Source organism: Ursus arctos, unplaced genomic scaffold (assembly GCF_023065955.2).
Source record: "Ursus arctos isolate Adak ecotype North America unplaced genomic scaffold, UrsArc2.0 scaffold_6, whole genome shotgun sequence".
Taxonomy (NCBI): Eukaryota; Metazoa; Chordata; class Mammalia; order Carnivora; family Ursidae; genus Ursus; species Ursus arctos.
In genome coordinates, this window is record NW_026623078.1 from 56,833,129 (window position 1) to 56,856,470 (window position 23,342).

Sequence of the window (23,342 nt, forward strand, 5' to 3'; positions counted from 1 at the left end):
AATTCATGTGTTAGAGAAAGGCCAAAAATTTGCCTTTGTTTTCTAGCAATCAGTGAAAAAAGGGAAATGTGATCAGACATAAATCAGCATTTCTAAGATAAATTCGTTGCCTAGACAGGCTGGAGAAACACAAACTAAATTTTTAATCTTACTTAATTTAAACTAAAGTAGCCACATGTGCCTGACTGCTGTCATATTGGACAATGCAGAAATAGAGTCTGGAATCCAAATTCCTTAACACAGTTCCTTACTATTCACATTTCAAGTGCTTAATAGCCATATTTGCCTAGTGGCTACTATAATGAATAACATAAATATAGAACATTTCCATCATTGCTGAAAATTCCATTCATTGCAGGAATACTACTATTGCTGATAGTGAGAATTATGAGAAAAAATTCTCATGGGACTTTAATACAGCAAAAAATATCCTTACTATCTTTATAGTAAATATAGCCTCTAATTTCGAAAAGCTACTTTTTAACACCATTCTTTAGTGTGGTTCAATGGTATAACAATAAAGTCCAAGTTAATAAAAGCAGTTCTGACAGGGCCAAAGCAATTAATCCAGATATGTAGTTATCAGATGGTATGTCTTAACTGAAGGGTAGGTGCTAGATTATAAACTACAGATTTTTAGATCATACAGTGTAGGCTCTAGATTTTAGACTAGAGCAGTGCTACTCAATAGAATTTTCTACAGAAATAGAATTTTAATTAAGTAAAACTAAACCTTTAGTTTTCAGCCTCACTTGCCACATTTCAAGCAAGTCAGAAGCCTCAAGGCTAGTGGCTACTATATTGGATAATGCATTTCTATCACAGCAGAAAATTTCACTGGAAAGCAGTCCTCTAGAGCTGTGGGTCTCAACACTGGCTGCACATTAGAATTTCCTGGGTGGATTTTTAAAAATTCTGATGGTAAGACCCCAGTCTTAGCATGAGATCTCTACAATCTGACAGTAACAGAAAATTAGATCGTAAGTCAAAATCTCTTTAAGTTTAGGACTTCAACTAGTTTTAAGTTTCTCAGGTGATTCTAATGTGTAGGTAGGATTAAAAAAAAAATCACTGTTTTCCTCAATACTGTTTCTCTCAATCAAATTACTGAGCCTCAGTGGGTTTTTGGGTTTTGTTTTTTGTTTGGTTTTTTTGGGTTTTTTTTTGTTGTTTTTTTTTTTTTTGGTCTTTTTTCTTTACAAGCACTTTGGACACGCACTTGTTTTATAATTCCTCTGAAAAGAGATGCATGTTTAAATTGTATGGCAACCTCTGATTGGATTGAGACCTTAGGAAAAGTGAGGTGACAATGACAAGTCCCTGAAAAGAAGACACATTTATATGCTTGAAAGAGAAATGCTGAAGACAAGAATCTTAGTATATTTGCTTCCAGTCTTTTATAAGACATTTTTTTAGTAAAATTCATGTGTGCTAACTGTGAAGAAGTCCTATATTGCAAAGATTAAAGTTTAAAAGCCACCTCCAATCTAGCCATCCAGACATAATTAATGTTAGGATAGGCATTATGGTCCAGATCTATTCTATATATATATATACAGATAGAATGATATATGGAGGGTTTGAAGGAAGGGGTAACTGAAAGATACATTTTTTGCCATAAAGTATTTTCTAAACGGTGTGTTTAAAGTTAAGCAGATTTTGAGAAAATACTAAGACATTGGTATTATTAATTCTTGCTTCAGATGACATTAGCATCTCCCATATTTTTTCTCCCCATCTCCTGATATTGACTCATTATTTTTACATTTCCATACTTGTAACATTCACAGTTTTAACTACATTTTTATACCATTGTTCAGTACTTTCCACTAGTCCTTTTATCAAGTGCTCTTCATTCTTGGAATTTTTATTTTGATACATTAACATAACTTCAGTCTACTGGCATTGAATAATTTTTCCATAAAGAAGTCCTAAGCAAGCTAGACTCTTTTTTTCTCCCTAGTAGATGATTTGCTTTTTACACATGAATTCTTCTTTTATTTTCCAACCACTATTATTTAATCAGGAGCAGAAAAGGAATAATCAGATTTATGTGTACTTGTGTGTATATGTAATACTCTTAGGAATTACATCTTTTCTCTAGGATCCATGTTGATGGAGCAGCCACTGTATGGAACAGCCCTGGTCTTGAGATGGAGGAAAAAGAGAGTTAAGAAGTATAATGTGGGTCCTAACCGTTTACGTGGAATACTCATCACTTCTGTTCATGTTAGCAAAGCATGTCACATGGCCATGTCAGACATCAGTGGGATGCAGTGTATTTTATATTCCTCCCCAGGAAAGAATACAGGATATTCAGTAACAGTGTAGTCTATCACAATGACTATTTTAAAAACAATTAGTTTGACAGAGATTTTAAAATGGCTAGTCTTAGTGTCACCAGTAGGGAAGCCCCCTTCTGTCATTTATTCATTCTGCAGGTTAGATCCTTTGAAAAGCTCTGTTAACAGTGCTTCTCAAATTTATTGCACATGGATATCAGTTATGAAGTAGTTCTGGAGTGACGTCTGAGATTCTGCATTCACTGGAAGCACCCAGGTGATACCAATGTTGTTGGTCCCTGGAAAACAACTTTAGGTAGCAAGGCTCTCTCTATATAGCACGTTATATAATGGAGCTTTTAATTTAGAAGTGGACCACCGAAAAAAATCTTTGGCTATATAGAGAAAGGGGGCTCCAAAGGGGAACAACTAATGGGTAGGAGACCAAGAAAAGTATGAGATATTACCAAATAAAGGAAAAGATGGGCATTGAGAAGGAATTAGTTGAATGCTTTGGAAAGATCAAATAAAATAAAATTGAACAGGCTCATCATATTTGCCACTTAGTTTGTTCTCCTTTGCCAAGGCAGATTTTGTGAACTAAGAGAGAAGCCACTGTAGTGCATTGTGGAATCAGTAGGTGGTGATGGAGTAAAGACAGTGAAAATAGACTCTTATTTCCAAAAGTTCAACTATGAAAAGAAGCAGAAAGATAGTGTGATATCTAGTAGAGGATGTTTACAAAGTTGAAGAGAAATTGAGGAATTTTTAAAATTTATTTTTGTTTTGATTATGGATAAAGTCATCTGAAATAAAAGTTTGAAAGTACAGGCTTTTTTTTTCCTGTCCAGCCTCACTACAGAGGCAACCAGTTAAGAGAAGCTGTAATCAGAATATCTCTTATAGTTTAGAAGGTGCTTTTGAAGTTTTAATATCTGCATTATTGTGTTTGAAAATATTGACTCCCAGCTCAATAGTTTTAAATTAGCACACTTTTTATCAGTAGCTACTACCCAAATTAGAATATTCAGTTATAGTAGTTGGCTTTTTAGTATTTTAAAACTGGATCTCATGCTATTTTCATTGTTGGTTTACAGGCTTGTTTTCTTCCTCCAGTTTGCCTTTTCCATTCTATTACCAAAATGACTTTAATTTAAAGTTCTGATACTGCTTTTTTGATTCTCTGCTTAAAAATCTTTCGGGACTTCTGAACCTGGTAATAGTAAGCTGGGTAATTCAGACTATCCTTCTGAGACCAATTTGAAAAGCTGGACCAGGCAAAATAAATTTTATTTTATTTTATTTTTATTTTTTTTAAAGATTTTATTTTTACTAATTTGACAGAGACAGCCAGCGAGAGAGGGAACACAAGCAGCGGGAGTGGGAGAGGAAGAAGCAGGCTCCTAGCGGAGGAGCCTGATGTGGGGCTCGATCCCAGAACGCTGGGATCACGCCCTGAGCCGAAGGCAGACACTTAACGACTGCGCCACCCAGGCGTCCCAAAATAAATTTTATTGAGGGTATCAGAAAGCAAACTGATATGACTAAACTAGGATCTAAGTGAGGACAGAGGCCAAGGAGGAGCAGCTCCCGTTTGGGATTGCTTTTTCCCTGGGTAATGTGTTGATTCCAGAAATAGCAACTGAGAGATTAAAAGGTTCTTTTAACGACATACAGGTATAAAGGATAAGGAATAGAATATAAGAGCCACTACACTACAAGGGTGGTGAACTCTCACGTAGGACCCTAAAACATTGTATCTGAAGGTATAGAGAAACTGAAGTAGGTATTCTCGTAAGATACTGGCTTGGCTTCAGATTATCATTCCTATATCTTCATTAACAAGATCTGGTATTGCTAGTGTCCTCAGCTGTTTGACAGAAGCAAACAATATTTTCTGGTGGAATCCGGCTTTTTGTGTGTCAAATTCTGTCTATAGACAATTTTGCAAATATAGCATGCAGCACACAAAATATAATTAGGCACATGACAAGACCTCAGAAACAACAGTGAATAGAAACACAGCCATAGGAACTCTGGATATTGTAGTTGTGATTTAAAATAGCCGTGTTGAGAATTTTGTGCTAATGGAGAATTTTGTAGAAAGATACAAATTATTTTTAAAAAATGGATATTCTAGAACTGAAAAATATAATCCAAGTTAGAACGTTTGTGGATAAATTTAACAGCAAATTGGCCAGACCATAAGAGAGAATTAGTGAGTTGAAAGATAGGTCAGAAGAAAATACTCAGAATAAAGAGAGAGGGACAAAAGGATGGAAAATATGGGAGAGGGTTAAGGTTACTAAAAGATTCAATGGGAAGTTCTAATGTATATATATATTTGAGTCCCTAAGGAGATGAGAGAGAGAATGGGGCAGAAGCATTATTTAATAAGAGAATGAAAACTTCCAAACTGATGAAATACTTTAATTCATAGATTTAAGCATCACTACAAACCTCTAGTGGAATCACTACAAATCCCACTAAAGATGAAAAATCTTAAAAGCAGTTAGAACAAACAGTTAATGATGTAGCAATAAAATTGACAGTTGATTTCCCAACAGAAACAGTAGAAACTAAAAAGCAGGGGGAAATATCTGCCAACCTAGAATTCTGTCCTCTGTAAAAAGTGCTCAGAGTTGCAGTAAAAAGGGTAAATATGAGGGCAAAACTAAGTGAATGTTGACTATCTAGAAAAATAATGATTTATAGTGGTTTTTTAATATATATATAATTAAAGTATCTAGTAATAATTGCCTATAAGTCTTGGCAGGCGCACACAGTTTTTAGTGTCCTTTCATTGTTTAGTAAGAGGATAAAAGTAATAGTTAATATTAGACTGTGATAAGTCAGTATTTCTGGGATGATCACCAACAGAATTGTTGAAGAATACATAACTTTAAATTAATGGGAGGAAAACACTAAAGTAGTAATCCAAAAGAAGGAAAGAAAGAGAAACATAACAGGCAGACAAATAGACAAAAAGGTCCTACTTTAGGGACATATCTGAAGTGTAAGGATGGAGTGCCTGGCTGGCTCAGTCAGTAGAGAATGCACCTCTTGATCTCAGGGTTATGAGTTCGAGTCCCATGTTGGGTGTAGAGATTACTTAAACTCTTTAAAAATATAAAAAAAGTGTAAGGATAAAGAAGGATTGAAAGTAGAAAGCAAAAGTAAACACTGATGGAAGACTAACTGGTATAATATCAGACAAAGCAGACTTTAAGGCAAAAAGTATTCTGAGAAAAGATTCAATTTACCAGGAAGATAAAATAATTCCTAATTTATATGAACCTAGTGTCATAGTCTCAAAATACAGAAAACAAACCAGAGAAATTCATAAGGGACCATATATAGCCCATAATTATAGTGGGAGATTTTAACAACCTGTATTAGTAATTTACAGAATAAGCATACAAAAGCAAATCAATATGAATATAGAAAATTTGAAAACACAATTGTCAAACTTGACCTTATTGATTTGGAGATAGATTTTATGTATGTATGAAACACACACATATAACACTACCCTACAGTACAGAATACACATTTTTTTCAAGTACCTATGGAATATTTACTAAATTTCCTTATGATGATAAAGCAAATTTCAATAAATTTCCAAGGTTTGAACTTTATTTTCTTTCACCATGGTGCAATTACTCTAGAAATCAGTAACCAAAAGATAAATTTTAGAAACTGTCATATGTTGGCAAATTAAGCAGTATTCTCTAAATAGTAAAAGAAGAAATCAGAGTAGAAGTTAGAAAATATTTTGGGCCAAATTCTTAAAACACAGAATATCGAAGTTTGTAGGATTCATCTTAGAATGGGAGTTTATTGCTCTAGGTTACATGTAAGTGTCTGCTTTGGGTAATGATAGAGTGAAATCTAAGTCTCTTACTTTTTTCAATATATCAAGATAATTGTATATTGGGGGAAGTTTCATATATTCATTTACCTATCAGAAATTTACTGAACACCTGCTGTATGCCACACATAATATAAGGTGCTGGGTACATAGAAAGGCTTCTCAACCTTAACAGTATTGACGTTCTGCGACAGAGAATTCTTTGTTGTGAGGGCAATGTGATGTACATTGTTTAACACACAATGTTTAACAGCATCGTGGCCTGTACCCACTAGATGCCAGGAACGTTTCCCCAGTTGCAATAACCAACAGTGTGCTTCAGCTTCTTAAATTGTAAAATGGGGATAATAATGGTCCCTACTTTATAGGGTTGAGGAATCAGATAAAGTAATAAATGTGAAGTACTTAGAACAGTGGCTGGCATATACTGAGCACTTGATAAGTGTTTATTGATTGTTAAATAAATCACAAATATATATATTTCTAAACTGTAATAACTTTTGTGGGAAGAAGAATAAGACCTCTCCTTTCCATACTCACTGTCTAGATTCTTTTATGCTAGTAACTGTCTTTAAAAAAGGTTACGATTACCCAATAAGAGACTGGGCTAGGTAGCAACTCTAATCATTTTCAGAAAGTTTCAAATAATGTGATTATGTGATTGTATTTTCATACTAATAGAAGAGAATGATCAGTTTGTTTTATTGTGCTCTGGTAGTTATATTTATGAATAAATGTTTTAATATTTGTTGTTAACCTTTAGAACTTTTTGTAATAAACATTAAAATAATATATGATTCTAAATGATTAAAGTGGATACTTACAATTTGTTTTAAAGTTTAAACTGTAGAAAGCTGGCATATTGGTTTTCTTGCTCTGAACTGCATTCCATGGTGAACTCTTAAAAATGAGAGCAATTGCAAACTTCATTGTGATTGAATGTTTAGTGAACTCTTGGGATATTATGAAACACAAATTGAAAAACTTCAATTAGGCAAAGCAAATGTAGACTAATGGTTATTCCTAGAATCAGTTAAGGGTGGAGGATATATATTATTAGTTAAAAGTAATCTGTGATTGTACTTTGCATTGCTTAAGTTTAAACAGCAAAAGAAGGATAGTGTTTTTGGCTCCCTCTGCTGTTTATGAAAGAGCAGAAACTATTTAAAACTTCTAAAATTTTTTAAATTTAAAATAGTTTAATGTTTTATCATAAGAAAATCAAATTCAAATATATGCTATTCATTGGAGGAAATATAGATTACAATAATAAAAAATAATACCCCTTTCCATAAGCATTATATCATTTTGCATTCCCACTGTAAATATAGAAGAATGCTGTTTTTCTATAGCCAAACAATATGTAGTCAGGCTTTTGAATTTTTACTAATCTGATAGGTGAGGAATGGTATTTCAGTGTAGTTCACATTTACATTTCCCTAGTTTTAGTTAGATTGAAAATATTTTTATATGTGTAAGGGCCATTTTTATATTTTCTTGTGAATTTGTCTTTGCCTATTTTTTTGAGTCTTTATCTTTTTTCCCCTTTCAGTTTTTTAAGAATTCTGTAAATATTTAGGAAATAAAAGTGGGGGACGGATATATTTTTCATTGCCCCCAGGGGCGTAATGGTTGAACTGTAATTCTTTGTCTGCTTTTCTTTATGGAAAATTAATGACAATTCATGAGAATTCTGATAGTTCTAGGTGCAGTTTAAGCTGTTGCGTCAGAACATTAGCTCATTCAGACTGGATGCTTGCCATATCAGGCCCTTTGTTAGGCACTGAGGAGGCATTGTGGAACAAAGCAAGCACCATATTTTGTAGGCTACCATTTAGCGGAAGGGATTAAAAGGAGAAATTTAAAACTGAGCCAGATGCTATGTGATTAATAACAAAGACTTGGATTACCTTAGGTGATCATGAAGGTTTTAGGAGAGCTTTTTTAAGCATTGTGAAACTGACGTTTTTGGTATTCAGACTTATAATTTTTATTATTAATGCTTTGTTAAAACTGCTTACCCAACTGAGCTAATTAGGTACATATAAACAAACTCTAGTATGATCAGAATTCAATTAAGATTGGGTAGAGAGAGAACAAATGAAAGTTATTTGGGGTTGGGGAGAACTAATTTCTTTGAGAACTATCATTTTAATCTTGTAGAGTATTGAGGGTGAATATGGCATTTTGCCATTCACTATCTCTTTCAGTTTTGAGTTTTTTTGTTTTTTTAGAGATTGATTTTAATCATTTTAAATTATTTAGATAGGAGTGGTATTTATCAATTGAGTGTGATGGTTGTTACATGAAGTATAGATGAGAAGGTTAGGACTAATGCAAAATTTAAAGTGAAACAGATACCATAATCTCAGTGATAATGACACGTTCAAGTGAAATGTCTTGATAAGCAAGTGAAAAATACTTAGTACTTTATCTAAAATGAAATGCACTAAAGTATGTTTATATACGAAAGCATATCTTAACTTTATGGTATATAAGCAAGGAATTTAATAATTTAAAATAATTCCATAGAGAAGACTCCATCTTTAACTATGATTGTAGAAGTGGAATTATTTTTTCCTGTGAGGACTAATGTTACATTTTTCAAACTTGGTTTGGTTTATAATAATGATGATAATATATCCTCAAATATATAGTTAATTGTAATCAAGTTAGATAGATTGAAAGAAATGGTCCCTAATTCAGTTTTTAATAAAACTTAATAATCCTTTTGCTGACAGTTGCTTATGTTTTGAGTTGACTTCCAGTTATTATAGTGTCTTATACTGGGCAGTTCCTAAAGCAAGCAAGCAAGAAGGTACATTTCCTTTTTCAACACTGAGTTCTACTTACCAGTCCTTGACATTGCTCTGAAAGGAAAATGAATTTAATAGGAGTTTTACCTCATTTTCTTTCAGACACCGGCCAAAAGAAGACCTTAGACAAGAAAGATGGGAGACGAATGTCCTTTCAGAAACCTAAAGGAACTATTGAGTATACAGTAAGTTATTTGCTTTTGAAAAAGCCGATCTCTCTTTGCAAGAGTGTTACTGAAGACATTCTTTGTTTATACTATAATAAATAAGACAAAGGTTGTGAATTGCCTTATTTCAAAAATACTTGCCTTTCAATAACTGTTTTATTAATAATAACTTAAGTTCTTAATTGTATTCTAAGTTTTATTTTTCCTTAAAGAGAAATTTATTAAGTGTGATACAAGACAGTTATCCCAGCAAGTTTAATTTGTTCCAGATCGTAATTTATGGGGAGTCAAAATTCCTGTGTTGTAATAATTTTTATTAGATTAGGCTTTTAGGAAAATATTTAGTCTTTTAGAAATGTGATCTTCATTATGTTCCCAGCAGTGTTAAGGATAATGAAAATGGCAGATAGAACACTTAAAAGATGAATTGACATTTATCTTCCAGAATAACCTCTCACATCATGATTATTTGCAGTGATTGATGGCTAAGTTTGTTTAGCTTTGAAATGGAACTTTTTTCTGTGTTTTTCAAATGACCTTCAAATCTCTCGGGTGGTCAGCTTTTTGCATTTCTGGTTACTATGGAAAACTGAAGTGAGAAATCCACTTTCCTCTGTGGTGTAGTGCTTATCTGATTATATATAAATATTGTTTATTTACATGATGTTAACAAAGTTATGAACAGTTATTTAACTGACCTTAATTTTGTGTTATTATTTTGTGTTTTTCTAATATGTAACAACTGTATTAAGAAGCAAATAGCAGTTTTAAACAGTCTCTGAGTTTGTGTCATCGTGAAACCTTCCAGTCTTGGTTTGATTTTGATTATTTTCTGTGTATCCTTAAAATTGAAAAAATTATCAAAAACTTGGTTTACACCTTTTTTTTATATATTTAATAACTGATAATTTGAGATTTTAAGTATTTTTTAAAAAGGTTGGGAACCAGATATTTAAGGTAGGATTATTTTTACCATCAAAAGAATCTTTTCTTAAAGTATATTATAAGCTTAAATTGAGTGTGCTGTACCTTCTCTGCATGATTGAGAAATTGAAAAAATAAGTTCAAACAGTAAAATAATGGGTCATGTAATTTGATATATTCATTAGTGTTTATTCAGGCATAAGATTATAGGCATGAGGCATAAGATGTTATCTACACGTGTAATTATGTGATTGTGAAGAGTTGTAAAAGTTTAGTTCATTTTGAATTTAGTTTACCATTCTTATGATTCATAAAACTTGTGTTATCTATAACAAAATTAATTTAAATTAAGAGCCGTTATTTTTATGGGGGGTAATTGAAACTTGAAATTACATTTTTCCTTAATGTTATAAATGACCTTTTGGAAAAAATCAAGTATTAATCAGAAAAGTTATAAAACATCCTCTTCCTGGTCTTTGTTTAGACTTTTACCCCCTATTTTTAAATTATTTATTTATTCCCTATGCCAAATCCTAGAAGAAAGAAGTGTATTTCTGGAACTGAGTAAGATTTTATAGTCTTATATTCTATTCTTACTATAGTTTTATAAAATTTTTGTAACATCTTTATGTAAAATATTTATATAACATGATTTTTATATTTAGGAAAAAATATATTTCCTCTATATTTCTCTTAAAACTTTTGGTATCATAATGTACTCTCAGAATTTGTTCTGAAATATTTATGATCTAGCTTAAATATATTTTATACCACCTAAATATAGTATAAATCAATCATTGTATTTACATAGCTTTAAAATTAAAATCATATGTATGTGTATATATATATGTATGTATATAAACACACATAGTGTTTTTAATTATGAAATCACTTTCAGTAGGAATCAAAAGTAGACCTTGAAAATGCTATACATTATCATTTTCTTCCTAGTTAACTTAATATTTGTATACCTTTCTAATGGAAGAGCCTTTTCTAAGGGTCCTAATGATTTTCTAATTATCAAACCCAGGGGCCTTTCCTTTGTTTGCTTTTTGCTCATTGTTCCTTCTTTCTGGTTTTACTTTTCTTCTTCCTAACAGTTGTTATCAGTGAGGATCTGGGAATGGATAATCAGGCAATGTCTGAAAGTCTTCACTGCACCCTCATTCCTGGTAGTTGACCTGTCTACAGACCATCAGGTTGACTGTTATTTTCTGACAGTGCTTTCAGTATTGTAATCCATTGTCTTACGTCCCTCTTTTTCCTTTTTATTTTTATTCATTTCTAGGCAGTCTTCCCTTTTTAAGATTGTTTTTGGAGTTTTCCCTTTTTTCTTTACGGTTCTACAGTGCCACTGTGATAAGTCCTGATTCAGACAAATTTTTACTTACTGTGTTTCTTCAGTCTGAGCAGTTTGTCATTCATAGTTCTGGAAAATTATCACCCATCATTTCTTTGAGTATATCTCCTGTTTTCCCTCTATTTGTTCTTGAAACTAATTGGACTACATTTTGCCATCATTATGCTTCATTGCCCTGGTATTCTTGTTGTCAATTTTACTTTATCTTCCATCTCTTTTACTGGCTGTTCTACTCTTCTTGATTCCAAATGTAAGTGGTCCCTTGTTTCTTTTCACTTTTCCATTTACATTCTATTACTTCGAGATCTTAAGAATTTTACTATATAAACTATGTGGAGTGAGACTCCATTTTTTTTCTATTCCTACCTCTCTAGATGCTTGTATTTCCTACTTTCATATGATACTTAACAAATTGTAGCAAACTTCTTACCAATTTCTCCATCCTTGTCCAATGCTTGATTTTCTTATTTTAATTTCCCTTCAATCTGTTGTTCATCCAGATTAGAATTTGGGGATTCAGCATCAGATCTCTCAGCATCAGTTGCTTATTACCATTTGCTCCCCTGACCTGCTGCTACTACTACTACCATCGTCAAAACCTCATTCATTCCATGAGTGCTTTCTCGAGTCGTATTTGGAACCTTATATACCTTAAATCTCTTTTTACACTTCTATTACTTTTAACCTCATTTACTGCAGTAGTGTTAAGTTGGTTTTTCTGCATCTGTTCTCTTGTCTCAATCCTAGACCTGTTGTCACTTAGGCCATATAACTTCTTTGCTTTATAACTATTGGTGTCTTTTATTACTTTCATCACCCCATTAAATAGGATCATTGTGAGGATAAAATGTGAGATAATATGCAAGTATTTTGTAAACATACAGATGTTACTGCAAAATAAAATTTGTTTACAGAGAGCTTCTACATATATTATCTTAACAGGGTAAGTGATAGATCATCTCATTACATAGATGAGAAAGTTTGCATAAAAGGAAGGAAACAAGACTACTCAATTATTATCCCATGTATTTGTCACAAATTTGGTTTTATATAACCCTTAAAGGAAAACTATGTATTTATTGTTTTTTTGCATTATATACATTTCTATTTTTCCTGACTTTCAAAGTCTTTTACAGCCTAATTCTAAATGTCTTTTCAGTCTCATCCTTTTTGAGAATTAACTCTAGTTACTCGCCTTCCTAAAATGCTAAACTCATTAGTGTACTCTGGGTGGTTTGGGAGGAAGAAATAGTATCACACAAAAAGTGCTTTATATTTTTCTGTCTCCTAACATGTCAGTCCTATGCTCTTCACTTTGAGTGTTCTTTCCCTTCTCTCTACTTCTCAAATTCCTATTCCTTCTTCAAAATCTAGCTTTTAAATCTTTTTGATATTGTCTTTCCTGGACAATTTGGAGCAGATGTGGCATACTATCCATACTCAGAACTTCTGTGTTATATTTGTTGTTTTATTTAAATTGCTCTTCATCTCATATAGCTTTGTCTTTCTTATTTTCCAACTAGATTGTAAATCCCTTGTGCACTAAAACCACTTAGTTGTACTTAATTTTATCCTACACCGCTGTCATAATGCCTTATGTGTAGAGAATTCTAAAGGAATATATTGACTGATCAAGTGAGTTTTTCTTCAGGGTAATTGGCAAAATCCCATGATTTAAGATTTCTATAAATACGATCATTAAAGAATATTAATGATTTAGAAACTTTGCTGAATTTTGGTTCAAATATGTTTTCTACTTTATATACTTAAATGATAAGATGTATACGTAAAGATTGTTAGAAATAGCATTTTCAGTTTGATACAGGTGTACTTTGCTAAAATAAAATTTGTATGTTTCTAGGTTCCATATGTTTTAGAAACTATTCAAAGGAATAATATATTTTAGAGCTTTGTAAAATAAAAATCATTTGTGTTTTGCAAATTATGTTTTGTGTTTGGAAATTATTTGAAGTAGAGGCCCGCATATAATTGTGATATACAATGATAAAGCATATACACTGTATCATAATAGGTTGAGGCCATTTGCTAACAAAGCACAAAATTTCTCAAGTTAACCTATATCTAAAGATGGAAAATACCACTTGTGGATCAAATGTGAGATTGGTCCACAAACATCTTAATAATATTAAACCTCATAAATTTAGTTTTTCTGTTTTAACAGATTCAAGTAATTTATTTTTTCTTTCAAACAGGTTGAATCAAGGGATTCTTTGAATAGTATAGCCCTGAAATTTGATACAACGCCCAACGAACTTGTTCAATTAAATAAGTTATTCTCCCGAGCAGTTGTTACTGGACAGGTATCTTTTTTTAATGCATTGGTATTTAGAAGCATTCAGTAGTAAGACAGAAAATACCCACTGCAGTATCATTAATAATATAGAAAATTTAGAAGTAATTTTATGCATGCTTTGAACAAATCATATTGGCTCTAGGAGAGAAAATGGTCACATATCTATATTTTTCTTGGTAATTGAAAATTACTAATATTGAAAATAGTTGTGAATTATCTGTTCAAATGTAATTTTAAAGAGCTTATTGCAATATTCAAACCATTACATGTACATGGTAAAAAAATTCAAAATTATCCCATTTCAGACTTTCCTTTTCCAGAAGCAACCCTGTTTACAGTTTGTATCCTCTTCCAGAAATATTTTAGCCTTTGCTTTTTTTTATATTTAACTTTGATTGTTAGAAAATGTTTAAGTATGGCTTGACCTCAAACTTTTTCATGTGTAGGTAGTATTGCACTATATTGATGTATTAACAAAGCACTAAGCTTTAGACTGTTTCAGCTGCTTTGTTATTATAAACATTGCTGTCCGGAACACTCTTCTACATCTCTCTCTCTTTTTTATATGCAGGCATTTCTGTAAAGTCCTAGAAGTAAAATTGCTGAGTTAAATGATAATGTGCATTTTAAATTTTGCCAGCTATTACCAAATTGTCCTCTAAGAGGAACACCCACAGTACATGAGAATTATTCTTTCCCCACCCTATCTTTGACAGTATTTATTATCAAACTTGTCTAAATTGAATTTAAATCAGTCTTGTTTTACTGTTAGAATTATTATGGTAATAAATATTCTTTTAATTCGAAGATTTTTATATTTTCTGTTAGTGAAGATCATTGTTAATGGTACTTGCTTATAGAACACCATTCAATTATTAATATTTCAGTTTGACTGAATCTTTATGTGAATGCTTTCTTGCAGGTTTTATATGTTCCTGATCCTGAATATGTCTCCAGTGTTGAGAGCTCTCCATCTCTAAGCCCTATAAGTCCTCTGTCACCAACATCTTCTGAGGCTGAATTTGATAAGGCCACTGTAAGTGTCCCTACTTTTCAAAGATAGCTATGAAGAAATTTCACTGTAAATGTATATATCATCATGGTTGTTTATCCTGCTTTGGCTATGGTTAAGATAAAATTTTCCCTTTTTATTTTGCTACATAAATTTATAAACGCCTGTTTTTAAAGGGAACATTCTTATTAAACCAGACAGCTTAAATTAACTTTTGTTACTGGTGGTGGTCCAGATATTCACCAGCTTTCTCTTATAAATACCATACAATAAGTAAGGAAGGAGTTTTACCCAATAAGCATGACAGTAACACGATAGGAAGTCCATGTCCTGTTTAACTTTTATTTCAGTTTTCTGTGACTATTTATATAGTAGTTAGAACTCTTGAGTTTATTTATTTTTTTTTAAGGATTTTATTTATTTGAAAAAGAGAAAGAGCACACAAGCAGGGGGGAGGGCAGAGGGAGAAGCTGACTGTAGGAGAAGCTGACCAGGGAGTTCGATGCGATGCGGGACTCGATCCCAGGACCCTGGGATCTTGACCTGAGCTGAAGGCAGTTGCTTAGCCGACTGAGCCACCCAGGTGCCCCTGATACACTGCCTTTTAAAAAAAATTTATCATCTTAATCATTCTTCCAAGTATTCTGAGTAATTAACAGTGAATTAATTTACCTAGCATTTTTAAGGAATGTTCCAAATAAGTTATGTTTTATAAATGAATGTTAAAGAACCAAACTGTATTTAATAATTTTGATTAAGATCTCTCTTAAAGGAATTTTTGCCTTTGTTATATAAATTAATACTAATCATAATTTCCCATTTTTTTATGACCTAATGATTATTTTACATATACAAGGCTATTCCTCTATTAAATGGCTAGATTCCTGTGGGAGAGTCTCCTGTGCTGCCTTGCCTACTTTAGCAGGCATCCTTTTTTTTCTGCCCCAATTTGCATTCAAAGTTTGAGATACCGAATGACCTATGGGTAACAAAACATGAATCATTAATATTAATTTGCCTATAAATTATTAGACATTAGTAGTTTCTAAGCTCTAGTATTAAACTAGTTTCACTTCTTTCATGGAGTAAAGTACATGATATACTGATAACTATTTTTCTTCTTGCCCGGGGACTTTTAATGTGTGTTTGGGTGTGTTTGTGTGTGAGACAGTGAGAGAAGTGGGGTCATTTTCAAATATTTATTTGTTGGATATCTTATTTGTATAAATATATCAGCACTGTACTTTAGAATGCAGTCACATGGAAGAAATATATTACATTTTTCACCATTGATGAGGGCAGAAGTCAGGTTCTGATGAGTAGGTATTGCTGGACCAAATGATGTAAGAATACCTTTTTGAACATGGCCTTGCCATTTTCCCATAACATTTACAAATTGTTACACTCATAAGCACGGCAACAACAAAGGAAAGCAGTGTAGCCTTAGGTTAATTTACCTTCTTTTTCAAACCCTAGAGCAGAATTGTGAAAACTTGACTGTAGCATCCTACGTGACTAAAACGCTGTGGGGTCCTTTTCTGTCCCTCATCTTTAACCCAGATCTTATCAACTAGCTTTCTTGAAAGGCGTAAGATCAAAAAGAAGAGAACACTAAAGCTCAAGGGAGCAACAAAGCCAGGCCTTCTCCAATGTAACAGTGCTCTCTTCCTCACTTTTGCCATGTTAGTGGAAGAGAGGGAAAGAATAATAAAGCCATATGAATGACCTTTTAATCTGTAGTGACTCAGCTGCTGTCAGAGATGCCCAGAAAGTATCCTGTAATTTGACTGGTCATATGAATAAGTTTTTTCTCCCTAGGATGGATCCAGGAAGGAGTTAAAAAACATTGACTTCATGAAGTTTTCCCTTTCCCTAGGTGATAGTCATCACCTGCTATCTGATCATAGGCAGTAGTTAGAAATAATTCTTTTGAACAGTAATTTTTATAGACTTTAGTTGTATTTTGTTTTTTACCTAGAAATATATTCATTACTAGATTCACAAGATAAAATATTCCTATATAGCTTTCTACATATCTCTAGTGTTTATATCTCCATGTATAATTATTGAATTTAGGTCTCCCATTCTAAGTCCCTTAGAAACAAGGATCTTATGTTTTATTAAATATAACTCATATTTGTATTACAGTAATTAAAATGTTTATTAGTGTTATCACATGTTTTTCCAGGAATTGTCAGAGTTTATATTTCTAATAATCACCCAGAGGTTTCTTTGATGTTCAGCGTGGTAGTAGCTTACCATGGAGGCTAAAATATTATGTTCCTGGCTTTGTTAGCATAAAGGATCCCAGTGGTTTTTTTGAATAATTTTTTCCACATAAAAATATTATCTTTGAGAATTTCTAGGATCAAATAGATTTTACCCATTTTTTCCTTCACATATTGATGAAGAAACATAGAAGGAGGTAGAACCAACATAAGGGTAAATATAAATAATAAACGGCTAAAATTTATCATGTGTCAGCTACAATTCTAAGTACTTTAAAAGTATTGTCATTTATTCCTAACCTCAAACTTAGGAGATATAGCACTTGGCCTGGCTCTTTTTGTTTTCTCCTCTAGACCCATTCTATACCCTCGTTTGGCCTTTAGACTACCATCAGTGGGCTCCCTTGACCTTTTGCTTCTCTTTGTTTTGGTCTTTCAAGTGCACTGGCAGAAGATGAGAGGAAAGGAGCAAGAGGGGGCCATATTTATTCTCTTAGCTCCCTCCCTACAAGGTTACTTCAGAGTGGCTACATTCTTCAACCTCTCATCTCATCAGACACCGAGCCCTCTGTCTCTGCTATCTGTTTCTCCCCTTTGGGCCTGTGGGTGATAAGGACACCTCTGTTGTTTGCCCTGGATTTTTGTATACACTGCATAATATCTTTGTAAATAGTTCCATTTTTAAACTCTTTAAATTAACTCAAGTTGATGTGTCATCAGTTTCTTCCAGTACCTGACCAGTAACAGTGTTTATTTTACATATAAGGAAACTGAGGGAGAGAGATTAAGTAATTTGTGTCTAAATTCCTTCAGTTAAGCTGAGTTAGGATTCCAACCCAGGTAGTCTGGTCCAGAGCCCATGTTCTTTATTACCACTTTATAGCTGGAAAAGTCATAATGTATAATATTTAATCATATTGTACAAAAAAGATGACCATAAGTCAACCTTTTTGCTTCACTTGTTCTAGTGATGCTTTTGTTTTTGCACATTTGAACATTTGGGGCAATGACTGAGGCTCATTAGATAAATATTTATACTTATATATTTTTAAGGACCTTTCTGTCCCTAGTGGCTAAAACAGAATTGCACAAAGAAACCTCAGCACTCAGGAGCTTCAAAATCACTGCATTAAGAATCAAAATCTATAAATAGCAATCAAAACCAGCTACATAGAGATACTGATACTTTGAGTAGTATACATGTAAGTTATAATGAGATCGAATTACAATTCCTCTGAACATTGCTTTTTTTTTTTTTTTTTTAAGAAATGTACTCTTTTGTGCTTATATGCTATACTTCGAGCATTTACTAAGCTAACCTCATGTATTCTTTTTAATAGGATTACACTGACAAATCGGGATTGCTATAGATACTGAATTGTAGAATTTGAGACTTTGAGGGAACCTAAGCGATCATGTTGTTCAACGAGGTATATCTTCATATAAGGAAAGCATTTGACAGTGTTTCTTGATAGAGTTTTTGTGAATGATTAGGTTACATAGTAGGTAATGTTGTCAATTGGCAGTAAGTGAACGGTCATAAACAAAATTTGTTGACAGCTTTGTGCCATCTTGCAGAGGGCCTTCCAGTGGCTCTGGAATTGGCTTTTATTCCCTTTGCATGTTTATCAATTGTTTAGAAAAATATTTGAAAAGGAAGGTGTAAGTATTGCAGTGAAGCTCACTAGTTCAAGTGTTGATACCATGGCTTCTTTGTATCAGCTTCATCTTACTCATGGGGCAAGTTACTGAACTTGGCTAACCATAGATATCCTTTAAAATTAAGGTAATAATGTATATACCTAATATGAATGAGTTGAAGATTAAATGAAATGGTTCATATAATACTTAAATATAACAAATATTCACAAATGTCCATTAATATTATAGTTACTAATCTCTCTTTTTAAATGATCTGTGCTGAATGAATTTATGTATAATACAAAACTCAGGTATAGTAATTACCAGAGACAACAGGATGTGTATAGTTACTAGTTCGTATCATAAAATGAAAAGATTGAGAACTTTGTTAATAGATATTAATGATTGAACAGCGTCATGCATCTGTTAAAATCTAATTCCATTTAGGTTTTTTAAAAAATATGATCATAGCATATTAAATATAGTTATTGTGCAGTATTCTGTACTGATCTTCCTTCAAAAAAATATCTGTTGGGTATCTATTTAGAGAAAGATAATGATATTTAGAAAAGAAGTCTAAAATTTTGTCCTCCTATAGACTTAAGGAGTTAGATCTGTTTATTGAAATAGAAAAAGTTATATTAAAATTTGAAAGTGCTTCTCAAGTATCTCAAAGTCTTTGAGATTGAAGAGGAGGCGTTCTTGTTTATTATTTCAAAAGGCCAAGTCAGAACTATAGGGTATTTGTCACAAAGTGCCAGATTTCAGCTCAAAGCTCTAAAGAACCTTGGTACTATGAAAACTATTCTATAAGGCACTGTTCATTTACTCAGGAGGTATAAGAGGCCTCTGGAGGTATTTAAGACAAAGAATAAAGGACATTTGTCTAACCTTCCTACATTATATAGAATTTTGAACTTTGGGGGGACCCATGAGTTTTAAGGGGTCTGTGAACTTGGATATAAACAATTTCAAGTGAAATATAATGAAATATATTTTTTTAATTAAGAATATAAACAAACTACAGAGTAGCATGATGCATACCTGTGGCTTTGTCCCCAATAGAACTCACAGATATTTTCAAATCATTTTAGAGGTGTAGGTATCAAAAATACTGTTTATAGCCATATAGTTCAAAATTATAATTATCAGTCAACACTAGATTTTATTATTTTGTGTTAAGGAAGAATATATGTATCAACTATATATATAACTATTGTGAATATGAATTAAAATTATAACTAGTTCTTAAATGTTTTGATAGTTGTGTTTCATTATAATTGTTTTTCTTTGTAATCCTATATTTTAAGTACTCAAAAAACAATCTGAGAAGGAGGTCCTTAGGCTTCACTAATAGAATGGTCCATGGCATTAAAAAAAGTCAAGAATCTGTGATCTAACCAATTAATACTTTGCACAGTGGTTTTGATAAACTCTTTGTAGCTTAATATTTTAAATGGCTCTTCCAGTGAATGGGTTTGGCTGAATTCCTAAGTATCACAGACAAGCATTCCATCTTTTCTCTGCTCCCAACACCTGAGGGATATATTAAATGGTCTTTTCAGAAGCAACTGAGTGTGTGTGTGTGTGTGTGTGTGTGTGTGTGTGTGTGTGTGTTTGGTGTACAGGTACAAGAGATGTAGTTTTCAACATTTTCCAGATGATTCATAAATATATATCCCATTAATAAATCATTGAAAATATAGGTTTAAGCTCTATTAGAGATCTTTATTGAATGTGAACACAGTGCCATTCTTTCCTCTTTCTTTTTAACGTAAGAATATTTTGAGGGGCGCCTGGGTGGCTCAGTCAGGTAACCATCTGCCTTTGGCTCAGGTTGTGATCCTGGGATCCAGCCCCATGTCAGGCCCCTGCTCAGTGGGAAGTCTGCTGCTCCTTTTTCCTCTGCCTCTCCACTCCCCCCCTTCATGCTTGCTCACTATCTCTCTCTCTCTCAAATAAATAAAAATCTTAAAAAAATTTTTTTTGAGCTGACCTCCAAGAATGTGATGGGAATTGGGGAAAGCTTTTCATTTGGCTTTAATAATGTGCTAATTTAATTTTTATTTAGTTCTCTGAAGTGCCTTTATTATTCTTTTTTTTTTTTTTTTTTTTTTTTTTTTTTAAGAATCCTGATGTAGTCCCTCCGAAAGAAGCAACTCCCTTATCTACTTTTACTGGTATTCGACCTGCACGAGTTGTATCTTCAACTTCTGAGGAAGAAGAAGCATTTACTGAGAAATTTCTTAAAATTAATTGCAAATATATTACCAGTGGCAAGGTAATGAATAATACTTTAGAAAAAAAATTAATCATGCTTTATTTATGACTGAAATGTGACAGTTTGGCATTTGCATTTTAAGTTATCAACTTCAGCAACTGCTTGAATATTTTAAGAAGATATTGGTGGAAATACTAGTTTAGGTTAGTATGGACTTTGCTTCTAACTAATTTAGAATCTGGTGGTCTTTTGCAGTTGTTAAAGGCAATGGGATATAAATTTACTGTGATAAAGTAGAGATGATTTGCTATTGGTAGAATATTTCAAAAAGCTGTTATAAAATGACCACAGCTGGGCACTATTTTAAGTGATAACTTTCAAACTTGGTATAACACACAAAAGAATGATAACTGCTATATGCCAGAAACTATATGAGGTGTTTTAAGTATTTCATCAACTCAAATAATCCTATGAAGTCGGCAGTTCTATTCCTTCTTCACAAGAAAAAAAAAAAAAAAAAACCACTGAAAAGGTTAATAAGTCCAAGATTTCTCTGTCATGGCAAGAATTCACACCCAGTGTGAATGCATGTTTCATCTATCACACTTTGCTTCTAAACAAAGAACTTGTTGTACAGAGAGAGTATAGTAAAGTAATACAGAATTGGAGAATCAATTCCAGATATTGTTTAGAAAGTAACTATAGTATGTTACCAACTTAAGTCACACATGGTTTTCTTTTTTTTCTCAGAACTTTGAAGATGTTTCTTTCAGAACTACAATGTTTTCTGACTTGCACTATTTCTAAAGTCTTCTACAATTTTTATATTTGCTGTTTTGTACATTTGTGTTTTTCTTTGGTTGCATTTAAGATAGTCTTCTCTTTTTTCTTCCTTCAAATTTTTATTTAAATTCTAGTTAGTCAACACATAGTGCAATATTGGTTTCAGGAGTAGAATTCAGTGATTCATCGCTTACATACCCAGTGCTCAACATGACAAGTGCCCTCCTCAAATAGCCATCATCCATCTAGCCCTCCCCCTACCCCAACGACCTCCCTTCATCAACCTTCAGTTTGTTCTCTATCCTTAGAAGTCTCTTATGGTTTGTTTCCCTTCCCCCCCTTTTTTTAGCTTCCCTCCCATATGTTCATCTATTTTGTTTCTTAAATTCCACATGAGTGCAATCATATGGTACTTGACCTCTGACTGACTTATTTTGCTTAGCACAACATACTCTAGCTCCAGCCACATCATTGTAAATGGCAAGATTCCATTCTTTTTGATGGCTGAGTGATATTCCATTGTTTATACCACATCTTCTTTATCCATTCTTCAGTTGATGGACATTTGGGCTCTTTCCATAGTTTGGCTATTATAGATAATGCTGCTGTAAACTTTGGGGTGCGTGTATTCCTTTGAGTCTGTGTTTTTGTATCCTTTGGGTAAGTAGCAGTGCAGTTGCTGGATCGTAGGATAGTTCTATTTTTAACTTTTTGAGGAACTTCCATACTGTTTTCCAGAATGGCTGCCTCAGCTTGCATTCCCACCAACAGTCCCAAAGGGTTCCCCTTTCTGTGCATCCTTCCCAACATCTGTTGTTTCTTGTGTTGTTAATTTTAGCCATTCTGACAGGTGTGAGGTAATATCTCATTGCAGTTTTGATTTGTATTTCCCTGATGATGAATGATGTTGAGCATGTTTTCATTTGTCTTTTGGCCATTTGTATGTCTTCTTTGGAGAAATGTCTATTCATGTCTTCTGCCCGTTTCTTGATTGGATTATTCATTCTTTGGGTGTCGAGTTTGACAAGTTCTTTATAGATTTTGGATACTAACCCTTTATCATCAGATACGTCATTTGCAAATATCTTCTCCCATTCTTCTCCCACTCTTTCTCCATGTTTTCTGCCATGTAGGTTGCCTTTTAGTTTTGTTGATTGTTTCCTTTGCTGTGCAGCTTTTTATCTTGATGAAGTCAAGAAATAGTTCATTTTTGCTTTTGTTTCCCTTGTCTCCAGCAAAATGTCTAGTAAGAAGTTGCTAAAGACAAGGTCAAAGAGTTTGCTGCGATTGTTCTCTTCTAGGATTTTGATGGTTTCCTGTCTCACATTTGGGTCTTTCATCTATTTCTAATTTATTTTTGTGTATGGTGTAAAAAAGTGGTCCAGTTTCTTCTGCATGTTGTTTTCCAGTTTTCTGAACACCAGTGTTGAAGAGATTGTCTTTTTTCTATTGGGTATTCTTTCCTGCTTTGTTAAAGATTAGTTGATCGTAGAACTGTAGGTCCATTTCTGGGTTTTCTGTTCTGTTCCATTGATCTATGTGTCTGTTTTTGTGCCAGTACCATATTATCTTGATGACTATGACTTGGTGGTCATGTAGTGATGACTATCGCTTGAAGTCCAGAATTGTGATGCCTCCACCTTCGCTTTTCTTTTTCAGGATTACATTGACTATTCAGGGTCTTTTGTGATTCCATACAAAATATAGGATCGTTTGTTCTAGT

At 33.0% G+C, this 23,342-nt stretch overlaps 1 protein-coding gene across 25 annotated transcripts in view; it reads left to right on the top strand.

Annotated features, from left to right (window-relative positions):
• Positions 1-23,342, top strand: part of OXR1 (oxidation resistance 1) — a 680,801-nt gene that overhangs the window by 612,328 nt on the left and 45,131 nt on the right. For 19 of the 25 annotated variants that reach the window (XM_048212636.2, XM_048212640.2, XM_057307959.1 and 16 more), the window contains 4 exons: positions 9,072-9,154; positions 13,634-13,741; positions 14,657-14,770; positions 20,744-20,896. In XM_048212636.2, coding sequence (XP_048068593.2) covers positions 9,072-9,154; positions 13,634-13,741; positions 14,657-14,770; positions 20,744-20,896 — 458 coding nt within the window. The remainder of the gene's footprint in view (positions 1-9,071; positions 9,155-13,633; positions 13,742-14,656; positions 14,771-20,743; positions 20,897-23,342) is intronic. The other 6 variants (XM_057307965.1, XM_057307971.1, XM_057307966.1 and 3 more) reach the window with 1 other exon arrangement.